The sequence below is a fragment of the Pelobates fuscus genome, chromosome 2 (genome assembly GCF_036172605.1).
Source record: "Pelobates fuscus isolate aPelFus1 chromosome 2, aPelFus1.pri, whole genome shotgun sequence".
NCBI classification, from domain to species: domain Eukaryota; kingdom Metazoa; phylum Chordata; class Amphibia; order Anura; family Pelobatidae; genus Pelobates; species Pelobates fuscus.
The window spans coordinates 189074257-189094650 of record NC_086318.1 but is presented as its reverse complement, the minus strand read 5'-3'; the positions used below and the strand labels follow the sequence as shown (position 1 = coordinate 189094650).

Sequence of the window (20394 nt, the reverse complement as noted above, 5' to 3'; positions counted from 1 at the left end):
AAATTGTTCTTACTAGCAAAGGCTTGGTCGATAAAATTCTCAGCAGCACCGGAATCTATCAATGCCATAGCCCTTACTACTTCCTTCCCCCAAGTTAAGGAAACTGGTAGCAGAAGCCTGTGATCTTTATAATCAGGAGTAGAGGACAAAATAGAAACACCCAAGGCCTGTCCTCTAGAGAGACTTAGGTGCGAGCGTTTCCCGGGCGGTTAGAACAGTTCGAGAGTAAATGACCCTTGGCTCCACAATACATACACAAACCCTCTCTTCTCCTGTGCTGTCTTTCCTCCTCAGAGAGGCGGGTATACCCTATCTGCATAGGTTCAGTAAGCAAAGATATCGTGGAGTCAGGACTTGGAACAGCGGGAGCTAACCTAAAAGAAGGTCTCTGGTTCCTCTCTTGAGTGTTCTGTCTCTCTCTTAGACGTTCATCTATACGAGAGATGAACGAAATTAAATCCTCTAAATTCTCAGGGAGTTCTCTGGTAGCAACCTCATCAAGGATTACATCAGATAGGCCATTCAAAAATACATCCATATACGCCTGCTCATTCCACTTGATTTCTGCCGCCAGAGACCTGAACTCTAGTGCATAATCCACCAGTGTTTGGTTCTCCTGTCTCAGACGCAACAGTAATCTGGCTGCATTAACCTTTCTACCTGGAGGGTCAAATGTTCTTCGAAAAGCAGCTACAAATGCGTTATAGTTATAAACTAATGGATTATCGTTCTCCCATAGTGGGTTGGCCCATCTCAGAGCTTTCTCAATGAGTAGGGTGATAATAAATCCTACTTTTGCCCTATCTGTAGGATAAGAGCGAGGTTGCAATTCAAAGTGGATACTAATTTGGTTTAAAAAACCACGACACTTCTCAGGAGCCCCACCATAGCGTACTGGGGGGGTAATGTGAGAAGAAGCACCCACTGTGGCTACCTCTAGACCTGAACCGACAGGAGAAACAGGGGTATTACGTATCTCCTCTGGTGGGTTATTGGCACAAGCTAATAGAGCCTGTAGCGCAAGCGCCATCTGATCCATTCTGTGATCCATGGCTTCAAACCTAGGATCAGGAGCAGCCAGCTGACTGTTTGTACTTGCAGGATCCATTGGCCCTGTCGTAATGTCAGGATCGGGACAGGGATCCAACACGCAGAGTACAAACAGTAGCCAGATACGTATACCGGACCTTAGAATGGCCGGACTAACGTAAGTAGTACAGTATAGAATGGTCAAAGACAAGCCGAGGTCGAGGGTAACAGAAGACAGGTAAGCGAGAGACAAGCCGAATCAAGGGTAACAGAGATAAGCAGAGTAAGGTAAACAAGCCGGGTCAAAACCAAAAGGGATAATAGAATACACAAGCACTGAGTGACTAGAACAAGCTAGAACCACGACAGGGCAATGAGCTAATGAAAGAAGCTCTGTTAAATACCCTGTTCAGAGCAGTAACCACGCCCCCAAGGCGTCCTGATTGGTCCTGCAGCCATTGACTGACAGGTTGTTCCGGAGGAGTGTCCTGATGACTACTTCCTGCCTAGATGCTGTAAAAGGCAGTCACTCCCTCGCGGCCGGCCTAGCATGACCGGATAGACCGCGGGGAAGGGAGCCATCAGACCGTCTGGATGGAGGAACAGCTAAGTCTCTACCTCTTTCGGAGGTAGAGACCACAGGTACCCTGACAGGCTTACAGAAAGAGACTGGGCCCACGTTCCCCCACCTATGGACCGGCGGGGGTTATCCCGGTCCCAGCTACCCATTACCTGCTGCCAAGCGATGACGGGGTAACCCGAAAACGACTGACACTCTGTGCAGCCGTGGACAAGATGGCGGACTCCGCACGGACCCCCACCACACGGGACCTACTGGAGCCGCTTGAGGTCCGCCTTGACAGGCTATTCACAGCCTTCTGGAAGAGGCTCGAGAGCAGAACGCGAACCGCAAAACCGCCACCTGACTCACCTCACCCTCCCCGCTACGCACCAAGCTTGATCAGCCGGCAGGCTCATGAGACACACTCCGACAAGAGGCGGAGGAGACAGGTGAAGCCCAGGACATGCGGGCCACGCAAGCAGAGGAGCAAGGGCTGCCACCAAGCACCCACCCGCAGGCCTGGGGGCACTACCTGCCATTCCCTAAAAGGAATCTGCTGGGCTACAACGGGACCACCGTGTTAATGCGAGACACCGTGAAACAGGCACCGGAACAGAATGCTGGCAGGAGGAACGCCTTATCGCCGCATGGCAACAGGGTTCCTGCACGCAACACCAGCCTCCTGGCTGCTCTCTCCACTGACTACCTCGCCTGCCCTCACTCCCAGCGCACATGTCCAGCCTCCAGGGAAGGGGTTGGGTGACCGAGACGGACTCTAGTTTCCAGCTGGCTAAGGACAGTTTCCCCCCCCCTCTACAGGCATAGGCTGAGTAAACTGTCGACCACTCTATAGCAAAGCATATCTGTATTTTGTTCTTTTTTGTTCCTTCGCAAAGTTAGACATAAACCTGTTATCCTGATACTGCGGTTATTGTATACGCTATACTGTAGCCTAATTACCATCTTATATCCTATACTTTATGCTACAGTATACTACTTTCTACTATATTGAGTTGCTTAAACTTATTACAAACATATAAGCTATTGGTCACATTGTTTTTCGTTCATCCCAATACCGGGTACTGCACTCTGCCCATGACAGGCAAAGGCTGAAAGCATAATAAGTTGTCGGATCCACAATCACCTCACACTCAGACAGAAAAACTGATCCATAAGGCTGCACCATTGTCCCAAACATCCCCACACTAGCACCTACCACTACAGTCACTCAGGGTGGCAAACTTAGCTTGCATATTGCCATTAAGAGTAACTCACTGCATGTTCAATTATCGCTTTGGCATACCTTGCAGTAGCAAAACTTTGATCTTCAATACTAAATATATAGTCTAATGTTAATCTTGTTACCGTGCAAACATATACTATGCGAAGTCTCTAACGTTACTTGTTTAATATGTGCATCTATCTTTACTTCTGTGACTTTCATTTAACCCGTTCGCGCCGTTACGGCGTGCTATGCCGTCCCGGCGTTAATGGGCTTAAACGCCTTCACGGCGGCATAGCACGCCGCGGCGTTTTAGCCCTCCCACAGGTCCCTGATCCCTCCCAAACTGCAGATCACTGTTGGGGGACCTGCCTGGCAACCCAGGCAGGTCCCCTGTGGCCAATCCGTGGTGATCTGCAGTTTGTGATCGCAGTGACAGCCAGTCACTGCGATCACTGTTACAATGTGTCAGCCAATGATTTTAAATCACTGGCTGACACATTGTCTCTGCCCCTCTCCTCACCTCACTTCGATCTGAGAGAGAGAGGCAGAGAGATCGTTCCTGTAGAGCCCTGTGGAGAGAAAATTGTCAAAAAAAGAGAGAAAAAGTAAAAAAAAAACATTTTTTTAACCCTTCCAGTGCTGATCACAGCATTTAACACTGTGATCAGCCTGTTTAGGGATTTTAGTACATTTGTACTATTATTAATTAATTTTTTTTAGGGTCAAAACATTTTTTGACATTTTTTTTTTACCCTTTGTCAGCCGCAGCAACCCAAATCTCCCTTAACCCTTTCCCCGCTGCCGTGATCACTGTACTGTACAGTATCGCTACTGTACAGTATTTTACCAGTGATCACTGTGATCAGAGGGCTCTCTGATCAGGCTGACTTTTTTGGGGGGGGTTATTTTTATTAAAAAAACAAAAAATAAAATAAAAATTAACCCTTTCTGTACTGGTCGCAGCAGCCTAAACTGCGATCAGTACATTTATTTTATTTTTTGTGGGTTTCTGAGGGTGGGTAGTAGGGTGTTAGGCAGGTAGGAATTTAGTAATTTCCCCCTTAGATTTTTTTTATTAATTATTGAGTAGCCCCCCTAGAATGGCACGTCGCTACTCGGCTGAGGAGGCGTACGCCATTCTGGCAGGCAGTGATAGTGACACTCTGCAAGATAGTGACACTATCACTGCCTCTGACATTGAGGCTATGACTGACTCCTCTAGTGATGGTGCCCCACCACCACCACCAAGAGGACGCTCAGCAAGCCCAATGCCAGATGGAGACTGGGTGCCCCCAAACCTGACGGCCCCAGATATTCCCCCATTTACGGCGACCCCTGGCATCACGGTTATGGTGGATGCTTGGGAGCCCCTAAAATATTTTGATTTGTTTATGTCAGAGGACGTATTTCAGTTATTGGTTGAGCAAACCAATTTATTTGCCAACAAATATCTGACTGCGAATCCGGGGTCACATTACAATCGGCGTAATATGTGGCACCCCACGGATCTCGCAGAAATGCGCAAATTTTGGGCCCTAACTCTAGTTATGGGCATTGTCAAAAAGCCGAGTATCAGGTCCTACTGGTACAAGCACCCCATCCTGGCGACCCCTCTTTTCCCTGGGGTTATGAAGAGGGATCGCTATGAGCAGCTGCTGCGTTTCCTCCACTTTAACGACAACACACTGTGCCCCCCAAGAAACGACCCATCGTTTGACAGGCTGTACAAAATTCGGCCCCTAATTGAACTCCTGTCAGACAAATTCTCCCAAAATTATGTCCCCGAAGAAAATATTTGTATAGATGAGTCCTTAATGAAATTTAAGGGCAGATTACTTTTTAAACAGTATATCCCTTCTAAACGGTCCCGATACGGTGTAAAATTTTATAAATTGTGTGAATCAAAATCTGGATATACATGGGCGTTTCGTATTTATCAGGGGAAGGATAGCCATCTTGACCCACCAGGATGCCCTGATTCTGTGGGTACATGTGGCAAGATAGTGGGACCTAATCCTTCCCTTGTTAAATAAGGGATACAGGCTATGGGTCGACAACTATTACACAAGCATAGAGTTATTTAAAACTCTATTTTGCTTTGAGACCGTAGCCTGTGGCACAGTGCGTAAGAATCGTAGAGGTTTCCCCCAAACCCTGGCAAGAGGTAGACGCAGTAGAGGCTCCCTTTCAGCGCTCCGCCAGGATGAGTTGCTTGCCCTTCGCTTCACCGATAGGAAAGATGTGTACATGTTGTCTACAATGCACGACGAAACTTCAGTGCCAGTGTCTGTGAGAGGTGGAACTGAGCAGCTGGAGAAGCCGAAGTGCATTGTGGATTACAGCAAGTTTATGGGGGGAGTAGACTTGGCTGATCAGTGCATACAGCCCTATCTGGTGAACCGGAAGAGTAGGACCTGGTACAAGAAAATTGCAGTCTACATAACCCAGATTGCAATTTTCAATGCCTATGTGCTTTATAAAAAGGAAGCCATAGGTAGACCATGCCCATTTCTAGAGTTTATGGTCCAAATTTTGTCCCAAATTATATTTGCCCAGACCCCAAATCCTAACCCTCCTTTGGAATCAGAAGATGTCCAACGACTTACCAGCAAACATTTCCCTTCCCGAATCCCCCCCACACCCTGTAAAAGGTCACCCCAACGAAAATGCCGTGTTTGCTGGAAAAGAGGAGTCCGAAAGGACTCCAGTTATTATTGTCCCTCCTGTCCATCCCTACCCGCCCTCTGCATAACAGACTGTTTCAAAGTCTACCATACAGAGCTGAACTACTAAATCACTCTGTATGGTACTTTGGCAGTTTGTTTGCTTGATTTCCCTGGATTCCCTGACCTCGGCTTGTCCTGACTATGCTTCGTTAGCTGCCTGTACCGACCCATTGGCTTGTTTTACCGACTACTCTGATTTCTGGATTCCCCTGACCTTGGCCTGGCCCTGTTTATGCTAGCCATTCTAAAGTGGCTACACCAAACAACTCAAAATACTATATTTGTAGTACTTGAAATGTGCGTTCACAAAAAAAGCAAAAAAACTAATCACAGGGTTAATGCTACAGTATCTGAGTCAAAGATCTATCTGCCTCTCTCTGCCTTCGGATCAAAGTGTATATGGGGGTACTGTACTATTCCTGTGATATACTAAAAACCTGGAAACATTGTACATGTAGGTATCGTTATATTCAGAAGACAGTGTTAAATCAAAATACTGAGGTTTTAGTGCACTAACTAATACCAGGATGATGACATTCCTAGTGAAAATGCAATTTATGTGATTAAAAAGACAAAAATAAAAGTAGAAATTGCTGCATCGGCCTATCATTTCTGTTAAAATGGCTAGACCAAACATCTCAAGGTCTGCCATTTGTTGTACTCTGGGTTGCCTACTTTTGAAAATGGTATGCCATAACGGTGGAAATGTATTTACCCAGGCTGCCATGCTCTCTAAATAGCCACATAGGCCCAGCAAATCACGTTGTCAAACTTACAAGCTAAAAGGGCATCTAATATATTTTGCCCTGTACTTATCGGAAAGAATCTGAAATAATGATACGTGGGGGTACCGTTATATTCAGAAGATAGTGTTAAATCAAAATACTGAGGTTTTAGTGCACTAACTAATACCAGGATGATGACATTTCTAGTGAAAATGCAATTTATGTGATTAAAAAGACAAAAATAAAAGTAGATATTGCTACATGGGCCTATCATTTCTGTTAAAATGGCTAGACCAAACATCTCAAGGTCTGCCATTTGTTGTACTCTGGGTTGCCTACTTTTGAAAATGGTATGCCATAACGGTGGAAATGTTATTACCCAGGCTGCCATGCTCTCTAAATAGCCACATCAAATCACTTTGTCAAATATCCAACTTTGAAATGGACATCTAATTTATTTGTCCCTGTGACTTCCCCCCAAAAAAACAGAAAATCCGGTATATGGGGGTACTGTTACATTCAGGAGACAATGTTAAAAGAAAATAGTGAGGCTTTGTTGCAATAACTCATACCAGGAATAAGAAATGTCCTGTGAAAAGTGAGTTCATGTGTGGAAAAAAGCACAAATAAAACTATTACCGCTATGTGGGGCCTTCATTTCTGATAAAGTGGTTCGACCAAACATCATAAAATGCACCATTTGAAATACTCTGGGTTGCCTACTTTTGAAAATGGTATGCCATAATAGTGGAAATGTTATTACCCAGGCTGCCATGCTCTCTCAAAGGCGAAATAGGCCCAGGAAATCACCTTGTCAAATTTCCAACTTTGAAATGGACATCTAATATTTTGTCCCTGTGACTTCCCCCCAAAAAACAGAAAATCCGGTACATGGGGGTACTGTTATATTCAGGAGACAATGTTAAAAGAAAATAGTGAGGCTTTGTTGCAATAACTCATACCAGGAATAAGAAATGTCCTGTGAAAAGTGAGTTCATGTGTGGAAAAAAGCACAAATAAAACTATTACCGCTATGTGGGGCCTTCATTTCTGATAAAGTGGTTCGACCAAACATCATAAAATGCACCATTTGAAATACTCTGGGTTGCCTACTTTTGAAAATGGTATGCCATAATAGTGGAAATGTTATTACCCAGGCTGCCATGCTCTCTCAAAGGCGAAATAGGCCCAGGAAATCACCTTGTCAAATTTCCAACTTTGAAATGGACATCTAATATATTTGTCCCTGTGACTTCCCCCCAAAAAACAGAAAATCCGGTACATGGGGGTACTGTTATATTCAGGAGACAATGTTAAAAGAAAATAGTGAGGCTTTGTTGCAATAACTCATACCAGGAATAAGAAATGTCCTGTGAAAAGTGAGTTCAAGTGTGGAAAAAAGCACAAATAAAACTATTACCGCTATGTGGGGCCTTCATTTCTGATAAAGTGGTTCGACCAAACATCATAAAATGCACCATTTGAAATACTCTGGGTTGCCTACTTTTGAAAATGGTATGCCATAATAGTGGAAATGTTATTACCCAGGCTGCCATGCTCTCTCAAAGGCAAGATAGGCCCAGAAAATCGCTTTGCCAATTTTCAATGTGTAAAACCAAAAATGGACAAGTGTATATTTGACCCTGTAACTTTCCAAAACCCCATAAAACCTATACATGGGGGGTACCATGGCGCTCGTGAGACATCACTGAACAGAAATAGGAGTGTTTCAGGGCAGTAAACTACATACTGACGTTAATATTATCAGTAAAAGTACAGTTTTTATGTGAAAAACGCACACAAAAAAATGGAACACTAACTTTGGCTAGCATTTGTGCCCAAATGGCTACTACAAAAGACTGTCCATACCCAATTTTGAATACCCTGGGATGTCTACTTTTTCAAATGGTATGCCATTAAGGGGTAATTTTCATTTCTTGGCTGCCATACGGCCTCAAAGGCAGCCTAGACACAGCAAACTAATCTGACAAATTCCATTGTGAAAAAGCATAAATGGATAAGCCGTATATATGACCCTGTAACTTAAAAAAAAAAACATACAACCTATACATGGGGGGTACCTTGGCGCTCGTGAGACATCACTGAACAGAACTGGGAGTGTTTCAGGGCAGTAAACTACATACTGACGTTAATATTATCAGTAAAAGTACAGTTTTTATGTGAAAAACGCAAAAAAAAAACAGAACACTAACTTTGGCTAGCATTTGTGCCCAAATGGCTACTACAAAAGACTGTCCATACCCAATTTTGAATACCCTGGGATGTCTACTTTTTCAAATGGTATGCCATTAAGGGGTAATTTTCATTTCTTGGCTGCCATACGGCCTCAAAGGCAGCCTAGACACAGCAAACTAATCTGACAAATTCCATTGTGAAAAAGCATAAATGGATAAGCCGTATATATGACCCTGTAACTTTAAAAAAAAACATACAACCTATACATGGGGGGTACCTTGGCGCTCGTGAGACATCACTGAACAGAACTGAGAGTGTTTCAGGGCAGTAAACTACATACTGACGTTAATATTATCAGTAAAAGTACAGTTTTTATGTGAAAAACGCAAAAAAAAAACCGGAACACTAACTTTGGCTAGCATTTGTGCCCAAATGGCTACTACAAAAGACTGTCCATACCCAATTTTGAATACCCTGGGATGTCTACTTTTTCAAATGGTATGCCATTAATGGGTAATTTTCATTTCTTGGCTGCCATACAGCCTCAAAGGCAGCCTAGACACAGCAAACTAATCTGACAAATTCCATTGTGAAAAAGCATAAATGGATAAGCCGTATATATGACCCTGTAACTTTAAAAAAAAACATAAAACCTATACATGGGGGGTACCTTGGCGCTCGTGAGACATCACTGAACTGAACTGGGAGTGTTTCAGGGCAGTAAACTATATACTGACGTTAATATTATCAGTAAAAGTACAGTTTATTTGTGAAAAACGCAAAAAAAAAAACAGAACACTAACTTTGGCTAGCATTTGTGCCCAAATGGCTACTACAAAAGACTGGCCATACCCAATTTTGAATACCCTGGGATGTCTACTTTTTCAAATGGTATGCCATTAAGGGGTAATTTTCATTTCTTGGCTGCCATACGGCCTCAAAGGCAGCCTAGACACAGCAAACTAATCTGACAAATTCCATTGTGAAAAAGCATAAATGGATAAGCCGTATATATGACCCTGTAACTTGAAAAAAAAACATAAAACCTATACATGGGGGGTACCATGGCGCTCGTGAGACATCCCTGAAAAGAACTAGGAGTGTTTCAGGGCAGTAAACTATATACTGACAATAATATTCTCAGTAAAAGTACAGTTTTTATTTGAAAAATGAAAAAAAAAAAAAAATAACACTAACTTTGGCTAGCGTTTATGCCCAAGTGGCTACTACAAAAGACTGGGCATACCCCATTTTGAATACCCTGGGATGTCTACTTTTTCAAATGGTATGCCATGATGGGGTAACTTACATTTCTTGGCTGCCATACGGTCTCAAAGGCAACCTAGGCCCAGCAAACCAATCTGTGAAACTTCTATGTAAAAAATAAATAAATAGACAAGACATATATTTGACCCTGTAACTTTCCAAAACACCATAAAACCTATACATGGGGGTTACTGTTTTACTCATGAGACATTTCTGAATACAAATATGTATGTTTTATTGCAGTAAAACCAAACAGTATTGTGACATTAACAGTTAAATTGACATGCAGAAATTGAAAAATATCAAAATTTCTTAATTTTTCTAACTTTTTTAGATTTTATTCATATAAAGTGGAGTTCTATATATGAATGTTTGATATGGAATGAAAGCCCTGTTTCCCCTGAACAAAACGATATATAATAAGTGTGGGTGCACTTAGTATGAAAGAGGTAAATTATAGTTGAACAGACATAGAGCCAAATTCTGTGGTTTGTTTACGTTTTGTTTTGATCACAACTTGTACATTTGGCTCCGTCCTTAAGGGGTTAAACAAGCAGGATTAGCCTATGTATCAATATACTTAAAAACTGTGCTATTTTCTCATGCCATATATATGCTCTGCATTGTTTTCACTGTTTACTAATGCTGTTGTGGCATTGTGAACCTCTGTATTATCTTGTGCACATGAAAAAATAAAGAATAAAAAAAAAACAACAAAAAAAACCTATTTGACTATTTGAGTCCTAACCTCAACATCTGAGGAAAGGGATTTAGGGGTGATTATTTCTGATGACTTAAAGGTAGGCAGGCAATGTAATAGAGCAGCAGGAAATGCTAGCAGAATGCTTGGTTGTATAGGGAGAGGTATTAGCAGTAGAAAGAGGGAAGTGCTCATGCCCTTGTACAGAACACTGGTGAGACCTCACTTTGGAGTATTGTACGTGTAACCCTGTGAAGTTACACAGGCTGCATTATCTGAAATGCCCAGTAGATGGCACATGGCCCTAGTATGTTGTTAATAAAACATTGAGCGTTGATCACATGACTTGCTGAAATCAGTGAGAGGAGTGTGGCATCATTGCAGTTCCTGTTAGGATTTCCTGCACAGCTCTGGGGAGGAGGGCCTAAAGGATTCTAGAGGATGACATGCTGAGCTGAAAAGGAGGACATGTGAGAGACTGAGCACAGAGATGGAACCTGGCAGAGAGAACTTGTTTTACCCAAGATCATACCAGATGAGAGAGGGACCTGCTGGCAAAGACAAGCATTGAGTCCAGACGTTTGGTGAATCCAGTGAGAGGAGACTGCTACTGACTCCTGGTTAATTGTGTTGTGAGGGTAAGCCAAGCCTCTCCCTGTATCACCCCAGGGCACCTGTCTCCTCACTCACAGTAAAGTCTCTGAGGTCCTGTACGGACATTACACATCTGAGGCTGCGTCAGTGACCCTGTGGAGCAGGACTTATTAGGGCCCCAACTCTCCTATGTGCACCAACGGCCGCTAGGGCGAAGATAAGGGGGTGGGACGCAGGTGTGCTGGTGGGTGAGTGAGGACAATCCACATTTGCATTGTTATCTGCTACGCCATTTTATTTTTCTATGTATGTTGGTTCAATTGCTATTTACCATATAAAGTTAGTTCCAGTTAGGCTGTGTCAGTCTCATTGTACCAAGTATGTTCCCAGTGGAACCCCACATCCCTACCCCGGATGCTCCACTGGGTGGAGGCGCTGCCGCAGACATGTACCCCAACTCCCAGATAGCGGAGGCTCAGGATCCGCCTGTCAGGCATAGTGAGTTAACTAGGTTTAAGGACCCCAAAGACACTAGGGGGCATCCCCAAAACCCCGTTACATACGCAGTACTGGAGATCGTATCTCCAGAAGGATATTGATAATTTAGAGAGGGTTCAGAGAAGGGCTACTAAACTGGTTCATGGATTGCAGGATAAAACTTACAAGGAAAGGTTAAAGGATTTTAACATGTATAGCTTGGAGGAAAGACGAGACAGGGGAAATATGATAGAAAAATTTAAATACATAAAGAGAATCAACACAGTAAAGGAGGAGACTATATTTAAAAGACGAAAAACTACCACAACAAGAGGATATAGTCTTAAATAAGAGGGGCAAAGGTTTAAAAATAATATCAGGAAGTATTACTTTACTGAAAGGGTAGTGAAAGCATGGAATAGCCTTCCAGCTGAAGTGGTAGAGGTTAACACAGTAAAGGAGTTTAAGCATGCGTGGGATAGGCATAAGGCTATCCTAACTATAAGATAAGGCCAGCGACTAATGAAAGTATTTAGAAAATTGGGCAGACTAGATGGTTCTTATCTGCCGTCACATTCTATGTTTCTATGTTTCTTTTTCATATCACAACAAGGAAATGCCTAGATTTTAATCTGAATGTGTTTTTTTTGTGGACTAGTTTCAAATGTTAAGATGTTCTGATGGTTCTCGGTCAACAAGAAGAAGTTTGAATAAACATGTTTTAACAGTTCTAGGATTGATAAGTTTAAATTCACTTGATCTGGCTACTTTAGATATATTGTTTACATGTCTTTAACTAATCAAATAAGAAGAGCATGAGTGCCCTGGAAAAAAACCCATATAAGTAGTCAAAATGCTTGCTAACAGTTTAAATATATTTTTACCTGGGGTTGATCAGACACTTCTCCTTATCCATCTGCAGCAGGAAGTGAGAGCCAGAAGCTCCTGCTTTGAGTTTCCATTAGTGGTCCTGAGGTAAGCTCTGTAGTGCGCAGCTGCTTACTCTCAGCCAAGGAGCTAAACTAGGCTTAGGTCAATGAAGAGACCTTCCAGCAGACCCAATGTTAGAAAGCAGTTTAACTACTTACATTGGGGGTGCACCAGGGCACTCCTGGCACCCTAACCACAGTGGTGGTTAAGGTGCTTGGAATGTTCACTTCAATTTAATTTGAGATGAAAAGTGTGACATGATTGGTTTAAAAAAAATAGATGCTTTAGGGCATAGCAAACCTTTAGCAAACAGTGACCACTCTGCCCCTTACAGTCTATAAGTTCAGTACTAGGACGTCTAGCATTAATGCTCATGGCTAAAGCTTCTGAATGATAGGTGGTCCTCAACTGTAACTTAGACAGCACAATCTTAAAGAGCAAATAAATAATAAGCAGGGAAATAATAATAAATGATATGGAGATATTGGAGACATACCTTAAATGTTTCATAAATGTGTCTAATATTCTTTAGTTCCTCATAGAACCAGTCAAATACTAGTAAGTAACACTCATTCAGAATGTGTTTTATTCCTTGACGATGGTTCACAACAGAGAACCTTTAAAAAAGAAGAGATATTGCTTACAAATCATTTTTATACATAAACACTTGAACAATTAGTCAACCAACATTTAATATAGATATTGTTACAAAAAGAATGAAGATCCCAATAGAACCTATTTATCTAAATTGTATGCTAAATATATATCTTATAATAAGCTTCAAGCATATTTAAGCAATGGCAAGTTTTGTACAATGTCGTAAGAGAATTGTTCTATTCTTTCATGCGTATGTTTATATTTAACTCATAATTCAATTTTTGCCAGAGGAGTTGGCTTTACTTGTATTTTGTAAATTAGTTTTTGACATGTATTAACTAGGTGAGTGTAATCTGCTTGTTCAATCAGTTCAGTCAAAAACTTAACTAAGCACCACAGAAAAGAAAGAAGATACAGTGATTAATCTTTCTTTAAAAGAACTATCTAGTGGGAACTGGTGGTGTTAGAAAAAGGTTTGCATTTGTGTCCAATGTATACTCCCAAAGCTCTAGATATTACTCCATGTAGATTCTTTCGTAGTTTGAGACTCAAAGTATTCTTTAGTAAGTGAAGGGCTTAAATCAGGAATTTGACCGAATCTCGTAAATTTTATTTGATTTTAATTTTTGTTACTTGTAAATATTTTTTTTCTGTTTTATGTAATTTGCTATTTTTTCTTTGACATTACAGACATTCCTCAATTGAGGGGATTGTTGCTGGTGTTAGTCTTCTAGATACATTATATCTTATAATCTGACCAGTCTTATAGTGTGAACATGAAATTCCTTAATATAATAATATAATTATATGATCAATGTGTTATTTACATCTATATTCTTACTCTTCTATTAAAGGGACACTATAGTCACCTGAACAACTTTAGCTTAATGAAGCAGTTTTGGTGTATAGAACATGCCCCTGCAGCCTCACTGCTCTATTCTCTGCCATTTAGGAGTTAAATCCCTTTGTTTATGAACCCTAGTCACACCTCCCTGCATGTGACTTGCACAGCCTTCCATAAACACTTCCTGTAAAGAGAGCCCTATTTAGGCTTTCTTTATTGCAAGTTCTGTTTAATTAAGATTTTCTTATCCCCTGCTATGTTAATAGCTTGCTAGACACGGCAAGAGCCTCCTGTATGTGATTAAAGTTCAATTTAGAGATTGAGATACAATTATTTAAGGTAAATTACATCTGTTTGAAAGTGAAACCAGTTTTTTTTTTTCATGCAGGCTCTGTCAATCATAGCCAGGGGAGGTGTGGCTAGGGCTGCATAAACAGAAACAAAGTGATTTAACTCCTAAATGACAGTGAATTGAGCAGTGAAATTGCAGGGGAATGATCTATACACTAAAACTGCTTTATTTAGCTAAATTAATTTAGGTAACTATAGTGTTCCTTTAAGTATCCAGATTATATTTGTAGTTGAATTGAGATGACAGTCCTTTACTATATCCTTTGTGAATATCTCTTTAATTAACATTTTACTACTGTCATCTCTCTTCATTATTATCTTTTTGCACCACTTTTTGCACCATTATTTGCACCATTCTTTACACTTTTTTTATATTTTTTTATTTACACTTCCTTACACTTTGTTTGCGCTATTAACACTTCTAATATTTCATATACTTCCCTACTCTGTATGGTATATATTTTAATTTCATAACCAATGGCTTCATTCTTCTATATATATAGCCACTTATCTAATTCTAACACTGGTTTAAATTTTATACACTTTGCACTTTTCTATCACCTACAGTGATTATACTCAAATTTTTGTCTCTTTAAAATACACATATTATATACACTTCGACTCCAAATGAGTCGTTCTAGCCTATTTAAGGTTAATTTTCCATATACACTTTCTTCTATATATAACAATTTTGTGAATTTGATGTGCTTTATGTGTTAAGGATACTTAATATTAATACTCTGTGATCTTGATCAAGGATCTCTAATCGATAATGGAAATAACCTATTTAAGGGCATCTCTTTATACACACTTTCTTCTATATATGAAAACTCTTTGAATTTGATGTGCTTTATGTGTTAAGGATACTTAATATTAATACTCTGTGATTTTGATCAAGGATTTCTAATCGATAATGGAAATTTCTGTACTCGTATACTCTGGTCTTATCTTTGTACTGTATTTATGTTGTATACGTGTATTTTATGTCCTATATACACTTGGATGTTATGTCAGTAGCCATATAAAAATAATATATGCATTTCTTTTTCCTGTATCAACAAATAATAAGTCTTTCAAAGCCCGTTCGTTATTGGCAATTATGTATTAGACTTTCTTTCTAATTAATGTAATTAATTTATGTATTGTTGATAAGTGGTATACTACTTCCAGCTGTTAAACTACTTGCTTAGGATACTGATTCACATGTGTATTTTATAATTGTGATTGTTTAAGTTTGATACCGTATATACTCGAGTATAAGCCGACCCGAGGCCCCTAATTTTACCCCAAAAAACTGGGAAAACGTATTGACTCGAGTATAAGACTAGGGTGAGAAATGCAGCAGCTACTGGTAAATTTCTAAATAAAATTAGATCCTAAAAAAAATATATTAATTGAATATTTATTTACAGTGTGTGTATAATGAATGCAGTGTGTGTGTATGAATGCAGTGTGTGTATGAGTGCAGCGTGTGTGTATGAATGCAGTGTGTGTATGAATGCAGTGTGTGTGTATGAATGCAGTGTGTGTGTATGAATGCAGTGTGTGTATGAGTGCAGTGTGTGTGTATGAATGCAGTGTGTGTGTATGAATGCAGTGTGAGTGTATGAATGCAGTGTGTATGAGTGCAGTGTGTGTGTATGAATGCAGTGTGTGTGTATGAGTGCAGTGTGTGTATGAATGCAGTGTGTGTGTATGAATGCAGTGTGTGTGTATGAATGCAGTGTGTGTGTATGAATGCAGTGTGTGTGTATGAGTGCAGTGTGTGTATGAGTGCAGTGTGTGTATGAGTGCAGTGTGTGTGTATGAGTGGTGTATGAGTGGTGTGTGTGTGTGTGTTGCAGAGCCTTGGTGGGGGGTGGGCAATTTTTTTTTTATTATTTTTTTTTATTATTATTATTATTTATTTATTTTTTATTTAATTATTATTATTTTTGTATTATTATTTAATTTTATTTTTGTATTATTACTATTTTTTTTTTCGTGACCACTCCCTGCTTGATACATGGCAGGGAGGGGGGCTCTCCTTCCCTGGTGGTCCAGCACTGGCAGTTCAGTGGGGGGGAGAGGGGGGCTGGCAGAGCTGTAACTTACCTGTCCTGCAGCTCCTGTCAGCTCTCTCCTCCTCCGCGCCGTCCGGTCAGCTCTTCTGTCAGCTCCCACTGTAAGTCTCGCGAGAGCCGCGGCTCTCGCGAGACTTACACTGGGAGCTGACCGAGGTGCTGAACGGACGGCGCGGAGGAGGAGAGAGCTGACAGGAGCTGCAGGAGAGGTAAGTAACGCTCTCTGCAGCCCCCACAGCCCCAGTCTGTATTATGGCAATGCAAATTGCCATAATACAGACTATTGACTCGAGTATAAGCCGAGTTGGGGTTTTTTAGCACAAAAAATGTGCTAAAAAACTCGGCTTATACTCGAGTATATACGGTATATATATTGTAAAATTGATGTATCAGCTTGACAAAGACCTTTGGGGTCGAAACGTTGCTGTTGTGGTTCCTAATAAAGAACCTGTCTTGACCCAAGGAGTGCCTGGACCTCTATTACTTTAAAAACCTAACTGGGGGCTCAAGAGAGTTGAATTTTAAACGACCTTTTAAGAAGGATATTATTTTTTTATAATTAAACCATTCAGTAGATGGTAGACTATATTCATCTTGAAGTTGATCAAAAGATTAAAAAATATTTCCTCTTATTAGGTTAGAGATCTTTTTCAAACCTTGGTGAATCCAGATTTCTAGGTTTGTATCTACCATTAAGTTTTTTGTTTTTTTTTAAAGAAACCAAGTTGGAAAAATGTGTTGGACTATTAATGACTTTGATGTTTTGATATAATGTATATCTTCTTTATCTATTGACCACAGAAATTACTTATAATCCTTGTTGTCTATAGTTAAATTCTGTTCCCTGATTTACCAGTTTTCATTCTTAGATTCTTCCTTATTTACAATTAAAATATGTGCCAATAGATTGGCTTGTGCAATATCCTTTTTTTCTGTGACATTGTTGCTCGGTTTATTCTAGGGCTTTACCTTACAATATAAATTTAATAAATGATGATTGTATTAATTCAAGCCAACATTCTGGGATTCTCAGGGGTATCATTCTCATGATGTACGAAAATTTCAGTACTATATATGCTTTTAACCTCCCTGGCGGTATGATTATGTCAGGAATTTTGTACCAAAAGCGGTACCATTTTTTTGCATTTGAATTACCCGCCCAGTTCCGCCCCCATGTCAGGCATGTCAATCAAATTTTAATTAATCAAATCACATAATTACGTTAAAAGATTATTTAAATATACATGTAGAATTTTAATATATATGCATTTATAGGTATTTAAATTCTACGTGTATACTAATGTAATCTTTTATGTAATTATATGTATTTATCTATATATATATATATTTGCGCTTATTTGTATTTTATATATATATATAGATATATATAGAATGTCATTCTAAGTGTATTTTGTTACCGATATATATATATATTAATAACAAAATACAGTTAGAATGAAATTACATATGCATATATAATTTATATTAAATTTTGTTTCAATATTTTATTTATTTATTTTATTATTTTATTTATTTATTATTTTAATTATACGTATTTATATATAATATATATATATGTACATCTATTATATATATAATATATATACATATTATATATATATATATATATATAAAAATATATTTAATTTATTTTTACACTTGTCTTTTGTTATTTTTTTTATACTTCCCACCAGCAGGGGGACTGTCTGATATTTCAAACAGTCCCCCTGCTGGCAGATCCACAGCCAGCTATAGAGGGCCATGTGATCGCTCTTTGAGAGCGATCACATGGCCCCCGGGGGCCTGATTTGCCGTGGGAGGGCTGCCTGGGCTGTGAGGCAGTCCTCCCGAAGCGGATCGCGGCGGAGGTAAGTAAATCTTATCTACCCCGAGCGTGACTCGGGGTTACCACTTCTGGCAGCGAAAATTAACCCCGAGTCACGCTCGGGAATACCGCCAGGGAGGTTAACGTATTTATCTTCCCTAGCCATGAAATTTCCAAGTGTTTCCCAATTTTACCCCAAGTATCCCTCCCAAAATCCCAAAAGAGACCAGGGACTCCTTCAGAAAAGCCCAGTCGACCCTGTCAACGGCCTTCTCTGCATCCACTGACAGGGTCAGCATGGGCCTGCACTCATCTCTAGCCTGCTCCATCATTCCAATCGTATTTCTTGTATGGTTTGTTGAAGATCTACCTGGAATAAATCCCACCTGATCTTTGTGTACTAGGTGACCAATGACCTTTTTCATTCTATCTGCCAGTATACCCAAATAGATCTTAATATCTTCACTTAAAGGGACACTCCAGGCACCCAGACCACTTCTTCTCATTGGAGTGGTCTGGGTGCCAACTCCCACTACCCTTAACCCTGCAACTGTAATTATTGCAGTTTTTCATAAACTGCAATAATTACATTGCAGGGTTAACTCCACCTCTAGTGGCTGTCTATAAGACAGACTAGAGGTCACTTCCTAGTTTCTAGCACAGGTTTCCTGTGCTAGAGCGTCGCTGGACGTCCTCACGCTGTGTGAGGACCTCCAGCGTCGCTCAAAACCCCATAGGAAAGCATTGACATGATTTTTCAATGCTTTCCTATGGGGAGACGTAATGCGCATGCACGGCATTTCCGCGCATGCGCATTAGGTCTCCTCGGCCGGTGGGCGAGATTAGTCTCGCCCACCGGCCGACGTAATCACAAGGAGGAGCGTCGCGGAGGCAGAGACAGCAGCGAGGGACATCGCCGCTGTCCCAGGTAAGTCACTGAAGGGGTTTTCACCCCTTCAGTAACCGGGGGTTGGGGGGTGGGAGGGAGAGGGACCCTCCAGTGCCAGAAAAACGGATTGTTTTTCTGGCACTGGAGTTTCCCTTTAATAAAGAAATTGGTCGATAACTATCTACTCTCTCTGGGTTCTTTCCGATTTTTAATATTGGGACGATGTTGCCTTTAAGTAGTTCTTCTGGAATGTTAGCTCTCAGCATGAATTCATTAAAAATGGTTTTTGGATAAGTTATATCAGTTTTGAATAATTTGTAGAAAATACCAGTGAACCCATCTGGGCCTGGGGCTTTATCTTTTTTTCAACAGATCTATTCGTGTATGAATTTCATTTGAAGTAATTGGGACGTTTAAGTCACTCAGTTGTGTCTTTGTGATCTTCGGAAGAGTCTTATTTCCGAAGTATTCAACAGGATCTTACAAGGTACAAGGTAGATTATAAGGTACAAGGTAGATTATATAGCTGATAGACATGTGCAATTTGTTTCTGTCCGAATTTAAATTCAGGTGAATTTCGTCAATTCGGACATTCGGACGCCTTCGAATGTCCGAATTGCCGAATTTCGGAAGTGCTGAATTTCGGAAGTGCCAAACCGAACCGAATTGGCAAATTTCGGAAGTGCCGAAGTGCTTCGGATTTCTGAAAAGTGGCAAAACAGGAGAGGGAGGGAAAATTAGGGGAATGATGACAGGAATTTAACCCTAACCCTACCCCAAACCCTACTCCTAACCCCAACCTTCCTCTAACCCTAACCCAATCCTACCCCTAACCATACCCCTACCCCTTACCCCAACCTACCTCTAACCCTACCCCTAACCCAACCCCTAAGCCAATTTTAAGCCAACGAGTTTTTCAGGGGATTCACAGACAATTGTACTGTATTCATAAAAAATAATAATCTTCGTGGGATATCCCTATTTGTATTTGATTTCTTTGTTTCTTATCTTCTTTAGATCTGCATAGCGTCTTCTTTCATATCTAGTATGGAAGGACAGATCTGGAAATATTTTTATTTGTGCGTATACAGGAGATAAATGGGTGTCTCGTGCCGTTTTAATAATTTGGTCTAGATGATACACAGCAAATGATAACATCACGAGGCCTAGAGCTATGCATTCCAGGTGGTTTAAAAGTCTTTTTATGAACTCTATTAATAGGCTTCCAGTCTATCTTGAGATATGAATTCTGGAATGTCCCTGAGCCTTAAATTATTTCTTCTGGATCTATCTTCCAGTTTGGCTATCTTTTTACTTATAATGCTAATTCTGTCGTCTTTTTTAACAGTGTCTTCTTGTTGTTGAATAGTGTCCTGTAATTGTGCCGTACATACC

The 20394-nt window shown here is 40.5% G+C and overlaps 1 protein-coding gene across 1 annotated transcript in view; it reads right to left on the bottom strand.

Annotated features, from left to right (window-relative positions):
- LOC134586252 (dynein axonemal heavy chain 5-like) overlaps positions 1-20394 on the bottom strand; it is a 260789-nt gene that overhangs the window by 185011 nt on the left and 55384 nt on the right. The window contains exon 15 of the mRNA XM_063441744.1: positions 12927-13047. Within this exon, the coding sequence (XP_063297814.1) occupies positions 12927-13047 (121 nt within the window). The remainder of the gene's footprint in view (positions 1-12926; positions 13048-20394) is intronic.